The 15,656-nt window shown below is 39.6% G+C and overlaps 1 protein-coding gene across 20 annotated transcripts in view; it reads right to left on the bottom strand.

Annotated features, from left to right (window-relative positions):
• The window catches only part of Cask (calcium/calmodulin dependent serine protein kinase), a 332,948-nt gene that overhangs the window by 190,283 nt on the left and 127,009 nt on the right, over positions 1–15,656 (bottom strand). For all 20 annotated transcript variants that reach the window (XM_076561547.1, XM_015995775.3, XM_015995781.3 and 17 more), the window contains exon 3: positions 12,001–12,106. In XM_076561547.1, the coding sequence (XP_076417662.1) occupies positions 12,001–12,106 (106 nt within the window). The remainder of the gene's footprint in view (positions 1–12,000; positions 12,107–15,656) is intronic.

Below are 15,656 nucleotides of genomic sequence, written 5' to 3'. Positions count from 1 at the left end.
GTTTCCCATGCTCAGGACTTCCTGTTGCATGATGTAGGACTCTCAGCAACTACTGCAGTACCATGTCTGCTTGCATGCCACCATGCTCCCTGCCATGATGATAATGCACTGAACCTCTAAACTGTAATTATATGTTTCCCTTATAAGAGTTGCTGTGGTCATGGTGTCTCTTCACAGTAATAAAAACCCTAAATAAGACAGAAGCTGGTGCCAGGGACTGGGGTATTGTTGTGATAGGATGGCTATGTTTTTGCTTGGAGTAACACGGACTTTGGGAGTTTGAGTTAGCAAAGCAGTAGAATACTTTAAGTGTTGCTTAATGGGCCACATTAGTAGGAGCATGGAAGACAGTGGTGCTGAGTGTGATTCGATGAACTGTGAGGATCAAGGGGGTTCAGAGGAAAAGAATTTTAGTATGTTCCCTAGAGATAGTTCTTGTGATATTTTGGTGAATAAAGTAGCTGCCTCTTGCCCTTGTCCTAAGAGTCCTCCTGAGACTAAAGTGAAGAGTTTTGGATTAATTCCATTGGCAGAGGAAATCTCAAAACAGCCTAGTATAGACTGTCATGTGGTTATTAGTGGTAGCTCTAATGAAGATTTATAATGAAAAGGAGCACGCTGAACAGAGCAAATTACAAAATGTAAATTTTGAGGAGAAAAAGAACGCCAGGAAGTGGAATGGAGATTAAGAAATGGAATATGGGGAAGTGGTGACCTCAGGGCAAGATCCCACCCAGCTGTTTCCAACCTGTAAAAAGGAATTAAAGAAAAGTTTAGAGCCAGGTGTGGTGGTGCACACCTTTAATCCCAGCACTGGGACGGCAGAGGCTGGTGAATCTCTGAGTTTGAGGCCAGCATGGTCTAGAGATGCAGTTTCAGAACAGGCAAACTTACACAGTGAAGGACAGAAAGCTGGTGGAGATGTAATTGAACAAGGGGGCCATGTTACAGGCCTAGTCAGCAGAACTTGGCAGGTTCAGCCACGTGGTTCTGGCTTTAGAGTTAAGGATAGAAGAAAGGGGTTGTATAATTTGCCTCTGCACCTAAAGAAAGTTGCTAAGGCCAGGCATGTGTCAGGGATGTCCCTGAATGTAGTCCTAGTAGAGAGGCCATTGTGTGAAGCTGTGAAGTTGAAGCTTGGATTGTCTTGGAGAACCCAAGATGTTAGAGATGCCAGAGCTATGGGATACTCTGACATGGGAGAGATGCGAACAGGGAGTGGAACCAGCCCAAGAGAAAGAAGTGTGCTGCAGTCAACAAAGCTGAAGGGAATTGGAGATCTGAAGAGCGTTTTGACATCAGACATGGAAATGCAGAGTTTGGAGTTTGTCCAGATGGTTTTAGTCTTGCTTTGGTCTAGTATTTCCTCACTATGCTCCCTTTCCTACGTTTTGGAATGGTAATGTATATCCTGTGCCATTATATGTTGCAGTATGTAATCTATTTTTATTTTTATTTTATAGGGGATTGCATGAATCTCAGGAGAGACTTTGAACTTTTAAACATTGCTAAGACTGTGACAGACTATGGGGACTTTTGAAGTTGGACTAAAAGCATTTTGCATTATGATACTGTTGCAAGCTTATGGAGCCAGGGAGTGGAATGTGGTAGTTTGAACGTAATTGGCCCCCACAACCTCATAAGGAGTGGCACTATTAGGAGGTATAGCTTTGTTGAAAGTAGGTGTGTCACTGTAGGGCAGGCTTTGAGGTTTTCTAAGCTCAGGATACTACCAGTATCAGCTGGCTTCCTGTTGCTGCAAGATGTAGGACTCACAAATACTACTCCAGCACCATGTCTGCCTGCATGCCACCATGCTCCTCACCATGATGATAATGAACTGAACCTCTGAAACTGTAAGTGAGCCACCCCAATTAAATGTTTTATTTGTAAGGGTGGCCGTGGTGATAGTGTCTCTTTACAGCAATAAAAACCTAACTATGACAAAATCATTTGATGGAATTCATTTTCCATTCACACTTATTATAGCCAATGTTTTTTTGGATGCTTTACCTATCACAATAAAAGCAAAAAATTATAATAAATGCAAAAGAATTATTGGCTGGCAAGATGGCTCAGTGAGTAAAGCCATTTGCCAAGAAGCCTGAAAACCTGAGTTCAATCCCTGAAACCCAGATAGTGAAGAGAACCAACTGCCAAAAGTTGTTCACTGACCTCCGTATGTGTGTCCTCAATAAAGAAACAAACAAATAAATAAATGTAATTTTAAAAACAGAAGTGGGATGGAATAAAACAAATAATCATATGCAAATAATGTGATCATGGACTCAGAAAATCCAAATGATTTTACTAATTAACGACTGGAATAAAAGCCCACTGAATGGAAATGGATATGTTAGTACAAGGCAGAAGGAAGAGAGGATAATGAGAAAGGCTCACACACCCTTAAAAGCAAATACATATGAACAAATCTAACAAAATTTAAAGTAGATGTTGTCATTATTTAACACACATTATTTTTAAAAATACATCTAATATAGATGCATACAGTCTCAATAGAAAAAGCATCAAAGTTTACTTAAAGAAGGCAAGAGCTAAATGGGAAGCTACATATGACATTAGTGAATTGGAAGATTCAATATTAATATTGTAAGCAGGTCAATTCTCAAATTGTTATAAAGATTGAATATAAACATTAATGTCAAAAGTCCCTTCTAGGTTTTTACTAAGTGCAAACTGATAGCCACATTCTAAAATGCTTTTGGAGAATGCAGAGACAATTATGTCCTCCAACACACCTGAAAAGAACACAGGCAGAAGAAGGACCTGCTCTACAAGTTTCCAGAACTCATAAAACAACAGACTCCTGGTACAATGCCAGGCCAGCATGGAAACAGTCACTCATATACGGATGCTTGATTTCTGGTAAAGGCTATACTGCATAGCAGGCTCTTTAATAACTGTGCTGGGACAACTGAATCTCCATATGGAAAGGCATGAAATCGGATTGCTATTCACAGTGTATCCCAAACCAATTCCAGATGGATAATAAAATATAGGAGAAAATCTTTATTTTCTCAGGGTTGGTAAATGGTTCATAAACTTAAGACACAAAAATGCTAACAAAAAGCAAAACAATTGATACATTGCATTAGATTAAATCTACCAACTTATTTTTCATTAAAAAAAAAACAACATTAAAAGAATGGAGAGGACACCAAGTGGCAATTAGGAAGGACAATGAGAAAAAACTACTATGAAATCCTAATGCATACCAATTGGCAAAATAAAAAAAATTCTGGCAACACTAAGAGTATCAAGAGGGATATGCAGTGTAGGAATAGATAATTCTGAATATAAAGAGGGAGTGCTGTTAGTAAGGATCAACGCCAGGCTGAAATGAAGGCAGTTCCAGGAAAATAGGGCTGAGGTCACCCTAGAGAGCCAGAATCCATTGATGGAGGATGAGGTTATACATATACTTTAGAAAATAGCTTAGAAAAACTGAAGTTGAACATATTTAAAAGCCCACCAATCCTACTCTAAAAAATGTATGAATGTGTGCTTAAGTGCACCATAGTCCATGTACAAGACTGTTTAGAAAGCACTGGTCAAAATAGTCAAATCTAGAAAGCATCTGAACAGTCATTAACTTTAAAATGAATAAACTTTAAAGTGAAAGTTTGTTCATTGCAATACTGTACAGTGGTAAAAAGGAACAGATGTACAAAGCAATTTGGATGGGTCTTACAGATCTAAAATATACACTATAGGACTTCATATAAAACAATTGATACTACATTATATTACTTAAGGATGATTATTCAGATGATATAGCTATAGAAGCACAAAATGACATATAGATTAAAGTTATTTCTTATAGAGAAAGGGGTTATGATCACAAAAGGTTAGAATTAAGACTAAGTGCTGGTAATTATTTTTATTTCTTGACTTGGGTTGTATATGTGTGAATGTTCCTTTTACAGTAATTCCTTAGGTTGTGTATTTATGTGCATGCGTTATTGTAAACATAATGCATGCATTAACTTAAATCTATGAATATTATGTTTGTTAAAACTCATATGTTGATGATACAGTAATTCTGTTTAGGTAATTGTATACAAGAATATTAACTGTCAAGTGTCTGTGGTGTGCTCAGCCATAAATGAGACATCTATATCACATCCACCTCCAAGGCTCAGGTACTATTATGGAAAAGGAGGCAGAATGATTGTAAAAGCCAAAGGTCGGTGAGAGGAAAGATGGCTCAGCAGTTAAGAGTACTGGCTGATCTTACAGAGTTCCTGAGTTCAATTCCCAGTAACCACATGGTGGCTCACAGCTATCTATAATGGGATCTGATGCTCTCTTCTGACATGCAGGCAGATAGAGTGCTCATAGCTAAAAAAAGAAAAAAAAAAAAGCCAGAAGTCAGGGAGGACCGGGACTAAACAGTATCTTCTGGACATGACAAGACTGAAGTCCTCAGGAACTTACAGCAGCGGTGGTTGCCTGCATATGATTTGTACAGAATTAAGCCAGTCAACATTCCAGCAAGGGGTGGAAGGAACTTCTAGGCACCTACTTCTAGCTGAGGAACAGTTACTGACATCGGAAGGCTGCTGGGAGAGGGACAGTTAGTTTTGTGTATGGGTGTGGCCCCTGGGAGGTTGGATGGCCTTACATTCATGAGTACATGGGCAGCACAAACTGGACTCAATGGGCTACGTACGTTCCCAAGGATTAATAGAAACATTTATTAAAAGCTGGAGAGCTGGCTCGGCAGTTAAGAGCAAGAGGACTGGGGTTTGAGTCTCAGCACTGGCAAGCAGCTCACAACAGTCTGTAACTCCAGTTCCAGGGGTTCTGATGGCCTCCACAGGCACCAGACATGTACACGGTGGAGAGACAAGCACTCAGGCTAAATACTCATACATATACAACAATAAAATAACAAAATATTATTTAAAAGAAATATTAAATACAGCATGATTTCTAATAGATAGGGAAATTACCTAATTAAACACGCACATGCACACACACACACACACACACACACACACATACACACATCTAGGTACCTTACTGCAGTCATAAAACACTATTTTCAAAAAATCCAATGTCACAAAAAAATGCTTAGGACCATTAAGTAGGAAAAAAATCGGGAAACACAATTAGGAAATAAAAGGAAATGTTCCCAAATCTCTGCTGATTAAGTTTTGTGAGTGGCATTATTTGTGTCACTCTAATATTCAATCATTTCTCAACTGGTACAAAGTAGGTATATTATAAAGATTTTATATACTAAATTATTTCTAATTTTTATTTTAAAGTTAATTGTACTTTTAAATACCAGAAAAATCAACTGAATTTGTCCTATTGTATAGGCACATAAGTGATTAAACTATTTTACTGGACTGAAGATAAGATTTAATATGCTGCACAAAAATTACTGGAGTGACAACTTCAAATATATTCCTCTAATAACAGTATCAGAGTATAATTTACTTTCAAATGCAATTTCAAAGTTTAAAATCTATGTTACACTGTAAAATCTCAATCAATAATTTGCTTCAGAGATCTGGCCACCTAAAATTTTTTCTACTACATATTAAAATGATACCATAATTATACTTAAAAGTTAAAAACAACCCCAAACCTAAAGCTTATAATTATCTTCATAAGCAATTACTGTGGTTTGTGGAGCGAGTTAATCAACTCAAAAATCTACCTTCTGGTTGTCTCTGTTTTAGTTTACACAGGATTAGCATAGCAGATGCTGTGAAAGGAGGTCTGACGGGCCTGCTTCCAATGTTGGTCCTGATGGGCAGGCATCTGATGACCTGAGCCCCAGAACGTTCCTAGCTCACTAACTGAAAAGAGTGGCTCCCTGCATCTAAACTGTGCAAGCAACAGCTTATGCTGAAAATCTACTTGGGTTCTGGGAGTCTGGAAGCTGGTAGTGCTGGGCATAGGACACCTATGCAGCCAGCCCTCAATAAAAACTCTGAGCACCAAGTCTCTAATGAGATTCCCTGGTTAGCAGCATCTCACAATCGATTGCTGGAAAGGCCTACTGGAAGCTTGTCCCTAGGACCCTATGCACCATTTCTTTTTGCTGCAATAAATCATAGCTGTGGATGCCATCACACACTGCATCCCTTGAGTCTTTAAAGTAAACCATCAACCTGAGAGTAGTCTTGGGGACCATGAGATAGTATGTGGAACTAAAATCAACTGACCATTTTGATAGAGTTTGAAGAATGTTAGTGAGTTGCATGAACAGTAATTTGTATCCTCATACATAAGAAAAAAAGTCAAGACTAGAGAAGGCTATTTAATATACGTATAGATCTTCAAATAAATTAAGACACTACAGGCCAGATTTTTGTTGTGTGATAAGAAACAAAGACATTTTTTGCTTCAAATGTCTGTCACAACTTTGCTGGCAAGTAATAATTAGTTGCACTTAGTATAATGAATTTCACAAATACTCCCTTCCCCATGCATGCATATCAGACAAAAGTTAAAGTTAAAAAAAAAAGCAGTTCCAGCCTATTAGCTTCTTTGTAAGCTTCAAAAATACAAACTGAGAATGTTATTTTAAAAGATAAAAAACTATTGTTTTCATGTCAGATGTGTTTTAAATCCATATTTAATTACTGTAAAATTCTCCCTGTGGTATATGTAATCATACTATAATAAGGTAATTAAAATTCCTTAGCCAGCCAATTTAGGATTTACAGCTTAACTCAAGCAAGCACCAGACACTACTAAAAACAAGCCCGACTGTGCTACTGAGAAACAAATATTTAAAGTTTTTTGGAGGGGAAACACAACTCAGCCTTATCTTCAAAACTGAATTTGTACTTTAAAACAGGTTTGGCAAATCACTGCAGACAGGTTCAATCAAAGTGAAGACTAGTCCCAAAGCAATGGCACTATCCACTTGTCTAACAGTCTGACTGCAGGCGGTGGCAAGACGACAATATAATCGTTAAGCATTAGCCCTGCTTTAAAGGTCACCTGGTCCCATGAAGACCTGCATCTGTTCAAACTGAATCCAAGGATGGACCTGGGTATGTGCTTCACTAAGACTCTACATAGGACGGATTCATATTCATTCTCATTCTCATTCTCATTCTCATTCTCATTCTCATTCTCTCTCTCTCTCTCTCTCTCTTCCCTCCCTCTCTCCTCCTTAACTTTCTTTTTTTACTTCCTTCCTGAGACAGGGTTTCTCTGTGTATCCCTGGCTGTCCTGGAACTCACTCTGTAGACCGAACTCTGGATCCGCCTGCCTCTGCCTCTCGAGTGCTGGGATTAAAGGTGGGTGCCACCACAACTGGCTTGGAAAGGACTTTCCAAGCATTGAAATCTATTGCTTTAGATATTTTCCAGTTCAACTCTGGTTCTGCGAATCTGTATTTAAATATGCTTTACATTTACAAACTATTTGTAATTACGTAGATACCTACTATTTCCTAGGATTTTCTAATACTCAAGCAACATAATTATGCCATATGATTTCATGAGCGTAATTTAGAAAAAGAGTATTGGGTATACACAGACTGCAGCAAAGATAGATATGGACACCAAATTTACAAATATTCTGGTAATCCAAATATGCTGTTCAGTCTAGCCTTTCCCCCTCATAAGAGCTTCCAAGAAGCCATGAAACAACAAAATCAATTGGCCCAATTTCATTTGTTTCCCCTTTCCCTGTCTACTCTGTATTGATGTAACATTATAAAACCGTGAAAAAGATCCAGATCCCTCACTTGAGCAACTTGAGCAACAAGCCCTTGAATACCAGGGGAAATTACATTTATGGCCAGGAATATGGACGGAATTCTGGAGTAGCTTAATCCACACTGCAGCTGTAGATGCATTCCCTCTCTTTGCCAGTAGGTGGAGGCACACACAAAGGTACTGGCATTGCTCTTTTGAGCACAATTCTTATAGTAATCTGTTTCCGGTTTTTTTGGCTTGAGGTAGAAAAAGTGGGCAAAGATCGCTGTGAAGGCTCATTTATAAAATAATGATAGAAAAGAAGAGTTTTATATTTCTATTTTGGTTCTGGCCTTTTAAAGAAATCACTGTTATTTTAGCTGTGAATTTATAATCTACTTTCAGGTCCCTAGAGCTCATAAAAAAGTTCTAAATTTAGATAGCTGTCATTTAAGATTCATGTTCAATTAGGAAAAGCTGAAAGTCAAGTGAATATGATATGATATTAAGTACTTCTTGGTGATTTTGTTAGGCATGCTAATGGTATTATCATTTAAAACAGGAGTGTTTCTAGGTGAAATGACACTGTTTTCGAAATCTCAGGGGCAAATGCCCATAGGAAGGGATAGCTTGAACAGGGACTAGCAAATGTTCTGATAACTGGTGAAGCTCTGTGCTGGCTTTCATCATATTAGTCTCCCTTTTTATCTGGAATTTTCTAAAATAATAGGTGAAAAAAGAAAACAACCATGTTCTATTATTTGAGGCTAACAGTAGGATTAGGCCACTGGTAAATGTTTATCTTTCATAAGATGTCATCTTTAGTTACAGCCACTGGATTATTTTAATCAGAATGGTATCACAAAAATCTCCTAAGGACCACCTCACCACTAGAAGCCCAAATCCAGATTTCATGACAACAAAGAGCATTATCTCTCTACTACACTGTTCTTTTAGGAGCCCTTGATGCAAGCAGCGTGACCATCCAAATTTAGATCAATGTAAACATTTTGTTTTCTGTGCTTGTTACTTTATAGTACAGGATTCAAACTGCTTTTAGTTCTCTCAGAATAAAATATGGGCAGAGACAGAGTTCTTGAGTGAAGAATCAAATTAAACCAGAAAAGCGATTAAAAAAGAATTATAAACTTAAAATTGTGTGGGATGTTAGAGACCCTCTCTAGTCTCAAAGTAAAACCCCACCTGCAGCCCTCTTGGATGGATACAGCTCCTTGGATGTGTTCTGTAAGACAGCAGCTTCATTCCTGGACTAAATCTTGTCATTGGAGACCCTTCCTTACTTAAAGGTGAAATTTGTCACTTGTTGATTCTAGTGGTGGCCTGTAATGCCACAGAAGAAGTACATACTCGTACAGATAACAGTCTTTCAAATAACTGAAGATACTGATCATGGCCTCCCTATGGTGGACTGTTAGAAGGAGAAGATTAATACATTCCTGGATAGCTATGACTCCAATGTCTTCAAGAGCTCTTCCATCCCAGGGCACTTCATTTGGGATTCAAGTATGTCTAGAAATGCTCAAACTCTTTCCAAGGAACATGTGAACTAGATTTAAAAAAACCTTACCTATAATATCTTTTGTGAGCACCACAGTGCCCATGTGGAAGTCATAGGACAACTTTCAAGAGTTGTTTCTCACCTTCCACTGTGTGAAGGCAGGCCTTCCCTTGTTTCTGCTGCACTGTGTACTCCAGGCTAGCTTGCCTGAGAGCTTCCAGGCTATTCTGTTTTGGGAATTTAACTCAGGTGATCAGGCCCACTCAACATAGCCAGAGCTTTTATCTGTTGAAGCCATATTGCTGGGCTCCAGACGTAGGATGTTTTAAAGCAATCCGTTTCCATCTCCTCATTTACCATAACCTGGTCTGCCTGAAAACAAATGCTGTGATCTGTTAGTCTCCCTTTCATATCTCTGCATTTACAATCAGCCATCTGAAAAGACCAACTGTTCCCCTACCCCCAAATGCCTATCTACCTTCAAAGGCAGTCTGGGAATGCAAAACTCCTGAAGAGGAATGTACCCTAGAAGCAAAGCCAAGGCCTCGAGTAAAGAAAGGAGGCACCACCGTATAGCTAGAGAACGTGTTTATGGGAGAGCTTCATCTACTGAACTTGAAATCAATAGTCATATGAATGTCGTTGTCAGGATGCCTATTAACATTTTAATTTTATAAAAAAGAAAAGTCAGAGGCCGGGCGGTGGTGGCGCACACCTTTAATCCCAGCACTCGGGAGGCAGAGCCAGGCGGATCTCTGTGAGTTCGAGGCCAGCCTGGGCTACCAAGTGAGTCCCAGGAAAGGCGCAAAGCTACACAGAGAAACCCTGTCTCGAAAAACAAAACAAAACAAAACAAAACAAAAAAAAAAAAAAGAAAAGTCAGATTCTTTTCTTTGACAGAAAGCAAGTCTGATTGGGCTCTGTGATTTGACAGAGAGGATCTATTTTGCCACATAGATCACATAGTGGACATTTCCTAAAATGTAGCTATACTGTTGTGAAGGAAATATATATTTAAAAGAACATTCAAGGTGCTGAAAGTAACATTCTTACAATAAAATATTTTAAAATTTAAAATTTAATTTTATGTTTTGCTTGTATGTCTGTCTGTACATGTTTGGTGCCTCCAGGGACCAGAAGAGGACAATAGATCTTCTGCAACTGGAGCTGTGGATGGCTGTGAGCTGCCACATGTGTTCTTGGTCTCTAACCCAGGTCTTCTCCAAGAGCAGCCAATGCTCTTAATCTCTAAGCCACCTCACTAGCTCCACACTAAAAGTTTTTAAATATCAACTTATAGCAGGCCCAGCTCATGAGTCTAGCACATCTGTTATCCAGTGTTTTGAAGGCTGCGACTCTCTGATGGAATCTGCAGGCTTTTCTGTTCTGGTTGTCCTACAAACACTGTGGTGTCCTGCTTACTATGAACACTCCAGGGAGAAAGAGCGGTATGTAAGGTGGGAGTATGGCTTTGTTTTGAATTCTATATGCTTTCTAATTAATGTAGCCTAAGATTCCATTCAGAATTTCTAAGCTGTTGCAAATAACTAATCAAAACATTTATATCTCTTTCAAGTAAATAGTTATAATTAAATTCACACTAATCTTGCACTTACGTAGCTGAATTTGTCCTCAATTTTACTTTCTTTGTTTTAGTTCTTCAGACACAAATTTCTATACAAATAGGCAATGTATTAGTAGGGGGCAACTTGTGAAATGTCTCCCAGAGACTCCTGCTTCTTGCTATGTAGGTCCTGGTATGTGAGCTGGATCTAATGAATCATTTCTAGCTAATAAAATATGGCAGAAGAGATGATGTGCAACTTTCAGAATTAAGTTGTGAGACAGATCTCTACACTTGCTGCTTGCTCTATCAAAGCTAGTAGCCATGCTAGTCTATGAAGAAGCCCACGTGACACAGGACTAAGGAACGCCTCAGGCCAATAGCTCTTAGGAAATGAGTCCCTCAGTACATGATTGCTAACAGCCAGGGGATTGGCAAAGTCCAGAGCCATCTTGTGAGAGATCTAGAGCCACAGGATTTGGCTAAGTTGGGCCTTATTCCTGATGCACAGAAAGTGAGGTAATACATGGGTGTTGCTTAAAAACCACTAAAATTTGGAGCAATGTGTTATGAAGCAATGCATAATCTGATTTGGTGGATCTTGAATATTAAAGCTAGTATAGCCTCCTTTTCCTGCTTTCCTAATCAAAGTCATGGGTAAATTTTGAATATAGTAAGATTAAAGACAAAATATTGTATAATGTCATTCCATTTATATAAAGCTCTTTGGACATTTATCCAGGCTCACAACAAAATTATGTGAGAAGCAAGTGAAGTAGTTAGTATATTAAAATTCAGATACTGTTAGTTGTAGTTTCCTTTTTTATATGGCAATATGGTTACATCAAAAGAGAAACTTAGTATGTTATTACACATTTTGAGTTGCCAGAGAGACTTCCTACGTGGAATCCTTCACTCTCATCTCCCTCTTCTTCACTAAGAGGCAAACTGAATATTTTGGGGTGTCTTTACCCTTTAAACTCTAGTTCATTTTGGAGCCTCTTCTCTTAAATGTGCTGAAAATATGAGAGTATCTGATATGCCCAGCTTCTGTTTCCTTTACCACTTGTAACCTTACATGAGAAAATCCTTTTTTACCTGTGACTTCAGGTCTCTTGAAACACATGAGTCCATGGCTATTGCTAAACTTGAAGAGAAAGTTATTAAAATTTTCTACAACCAGCATCACTTAAAACTTTACTGAAAAAATAAAATGCACACTCACAATTCAAAAACCATGTAAAGCATTCCATCTGAACTATATGTCTCCAATAACTCTACAATGTGTGGATGTTTCAGCATATGACAGATACTGGCTTCCCGCTTTAGATCTGCAAAATAAACACATAACACTTCATTAGGTAGGAACAAAAGACAATTAGAGTGAAGGATGAATGAATGGATGTGATCTATGGTAACATGAAGACTTCTCTGACTAAAGAGATGAAATCCCCCATTTTAAACTAAACTTATCTTCTTACCCTTTCAAGACTGACAATACAACTCTTTATACTGTTTGTCAGCTTCCATCTATATATGGGAGGAAGCTCTTACTAACAAATGTCTTCATTTCTCAGTGCAAAGAAATACCCTGTCCCAAAGTAAAATAAGTACATGTACATATTTCCCATAAACTCTTATAGTCACCTTTTTGCCTCTAAATTTATAGCTTTTCCTTGATCTGCCGATAAGTAACTCAATTTGCTGTTTTGAATTTTACCTTTGTCTTAGTTTTCCTGAAGTCGAATAAGAATAAAATGTAGCATTTATAGACATATCATAGAAGTTATGTGAAATACAAAAAGAAATAGTATGGTTTACACAGAAAAGGCAATATTCCAAGAGCCAAAGGTAGAATTAATTAATTAGTTTTTGCAATGATGGGAATGGAATTCAGAGTCTTGCATATTATAAGCAGGTACTCTGCTGCTGAATTACATCCCTAGCCTGAGAAAAAAATTTTAATATCATCTACAAATATGTTGAATAACTCAGGGTCTTTTAAGTACTTTGCAATGTTATTCTGAAGAACAAACAGATAATGCAGGTAGTAACTGCTGGGCATTGTGGCACATGCCTGTAATTCTAGCACTTGGGAGGTGGAGGTAGCAGGATCAAGAGTTCAAGGCTATCCACTGTTAGGTAGTGAGTTTAAGGCCAATCTGGGCTACATGAGACAGTATCTCACAACAACTAACAGGCCCTATTTGGAAAACAAAATTACTATCAACATCCTCACACTGAGTGTGGGCAGGGGCATTCCATTACTAATAGTGTTATACCTGTTTGCTGATGTATAAAATACAATGTGGTATTTTTATATCTGAACGTAAAAGGGAGACAAGAAAGTAAGAACCACGGACAGACTGCACAATGCAATAGATAACATGATCTCTTTTCTGGTTTATTAATTCAACTTAGTCCTGTCAACAAGAGCAATGGCTGCAGGTAGAACCTTACAAAACCTACTCACGTACAGGCAAAAGAAATAAAAGAAGGCAGTCCAGAAGAGACACCATCAGAAAAGGAGGGATCAGTAATACAATATTAACAAAGTCAGGGGTATAGAGGAAATAAAGGTACATACAGGTGGAGAAAGTTGGAATCTGAGAAAAGGCCATGAACATTCTGAGCTGGTAAAATTCCAAAGAAAGGTCAGTTAGTATATGGAACTACTGACATCTTGAGTGAATGTGTGCTATTGACCTGGGCACAGCCATGTTCCCAATGTCTTAGACCCACAGGAAATGGCAACACTTGCCCTGGCTTAGGCATAGGGAAATGGCAAAGCTTTCCCTCCTGGTCCAAGTGGGACTGTGACAGTGTATGCAGAAAATGTAGCTTTCTTTCCCTTCCCCCATGTTTACAACTACAGAAATGAATGGTTCCTGCTATGATTTGCTAAATGTACCTCCTTGATTCGGCTGTATACCGTAAACCTTGCCTCTGTGATTTAGCTATATATGATAAGCATGCTGAGCTTGGGGGTGGAGGAATACTGTGGCTTCTCCATCCAAGAGCACAGGCCACCTGGTTCCATCTTTTCTCGTGTCTACCATTACTTCATTTCCTCGTTGCCCCTAGGCAGGGCCTTGGAACCCAAGCTATGGAAGGATGTGGCAGGTCAGGGCTGAACTTAGTATACAAGAGACAATTATTTAATGTTAGATTAAAATTTATCATTTCTCTCACTGAACGGAGTACTCCCACCATTCTGTGAGGTAGGTACATTACTGATGAGCAAACTCACTCAGGCTTGGAAACATGCTCGTTATTACACAGCTATACAGCTATCACAGGAGCGAGCTTTGAACCCTGACTCAAAAGTCAGCAGCCTTTCCTATGGGTGTGAGTGTGGTCACAGCTGAAGAATCTGGCAATAAATAAATGAATAAATAAATAAATAAATAAATAAACAAATAAATAAATAAGGAAATGGTTGGGCCAAAGCAGGTTTTGTTTGTTTGCTCACTGTGGTTGGGAAGGAAACACTGTGTGCGGCTGTGAGCTGTCCTGCACTGACAGAGTCCACAGCATGTGAAGTCAGAAACTGGGTGTGATCCCACCTTTGTCCCTGCCACCTGCACACCAACTACCAACTTCTATAAAGGGCTTCCTTTCAGCGACCAAAATGGGAATAGGAATATGTGATGCAGTACCTTCAGGGGCTACTAACCGACTCCAGAGGGCAGTGCTACGACTGCATCAAGAAGCCACATAGGGAAGGATGGTATGTACTCACTTATAGGAGGATACTAGATTTGGAACAAGGATGACTGGACTGCTACTCACATCACCAGGGAGGCTACCTGGAAAACAGGACCCCAAGAAAGACATGGGGATCACCCAATGACGGAGAAATGGCTGAGATCTACATGAACAGCCTGGACATGAGTGGGAGCAATGAAGGGTGACGGTCGAGGGAAGGAGAGCCTGTGGGAGCGGGAGATCCCAGCTGGATCAAGAACAGAGAGGGAGAACAAGGAATAGGAGACCATGGTAAATGAAGACCATATGAGAATAGGAAGAAGCAAAGTGCTAGAGAGGCCCACAGAAATCCACAAAGATGCCCCCACAATAGACTGCTGGCAATGGTCGAGAGACAGCCGGAACTGACCTACTCTGGTGATGGGATGGCCAAACACCCTAATAGTTGCGCCAGAAACCCCATCCAATGACTGAGGGATCTGGATGCAGAGATCCATGGCTAGACCCCGGGTGGAGCTCTGGGAGTCTAATTAGTGATCAAGAGGAGGGTTTATATGAGCGAGAATTGTTGAGACCAAGGTTGGATAAAGCACAGGGACAAGTAGCCAAACAAATGGAAACACATGAACTATGAACCAATAACTGAGGAGCCCCCAGCTGGATCAGGCCCTCTGGATAAGTGAGACAGTTGATTGGTTTGATCTGTTTGGGAGGCATCCAGGCAGTGAGTGGGACCGGGTCCTGTGCTCATTGCATGAGTTGGCTGTTTGAAACCTGGGGCTTATGCAGGGACGCTTGGCTCAGTCTGGGAGGAGGGGACTGGACCTGCCTGGACTGAGTCTACCAGGTTGAACTCAATCCTCAGGGGAGTCTTTGCCCTGGAGGAGATGGGAATAGGGGGTGGCGGGGGGGGGGGGAGAAGGGGGGCGGGAGGAGGTAGAACAAGGGAATCCATGGTTGATATGTAGAATTAAATTATATTGTAAAATAAAATAAAGTAAAAAGCAAAAAAGAAGCCACATAGGGAAGAATGATGTAGAGCACAGCATGTGGGGGAAGGGGCTAAAGGGGGCAAGTGCATGCGTGTGTGTGTGTGTGTGTGTGTGTGTGTGTGTGTGCGCGCGCGTGCGTGCGTGTGCGTTCAGTGTTTACCTCAAAAGAAAAGACTGGAGG

The sequence above is a fragment of the Peromyscus maniculatus genome, chromosome X (genome assembly GCF_049852395.1).
Source record: "Peromyscus maniculatus bairdii isolate BWxNUB_F1_BW_parent chromosome X, HU_Pman_BW_mat_3.1, whole genome shotgun sequence".
NCBI classification, from domain to species: Eukaryota; Metazoa; Chordata; class Mammalia; order Rodentia; family Cricetidae; genus Peromyscus; species Peromyscus maniculatus.
The sequence above is the reverse complement of the archived record's forward strand: the minus strand, read 5'-3'. Positions and strand labels throughout refer to the sequence as shown.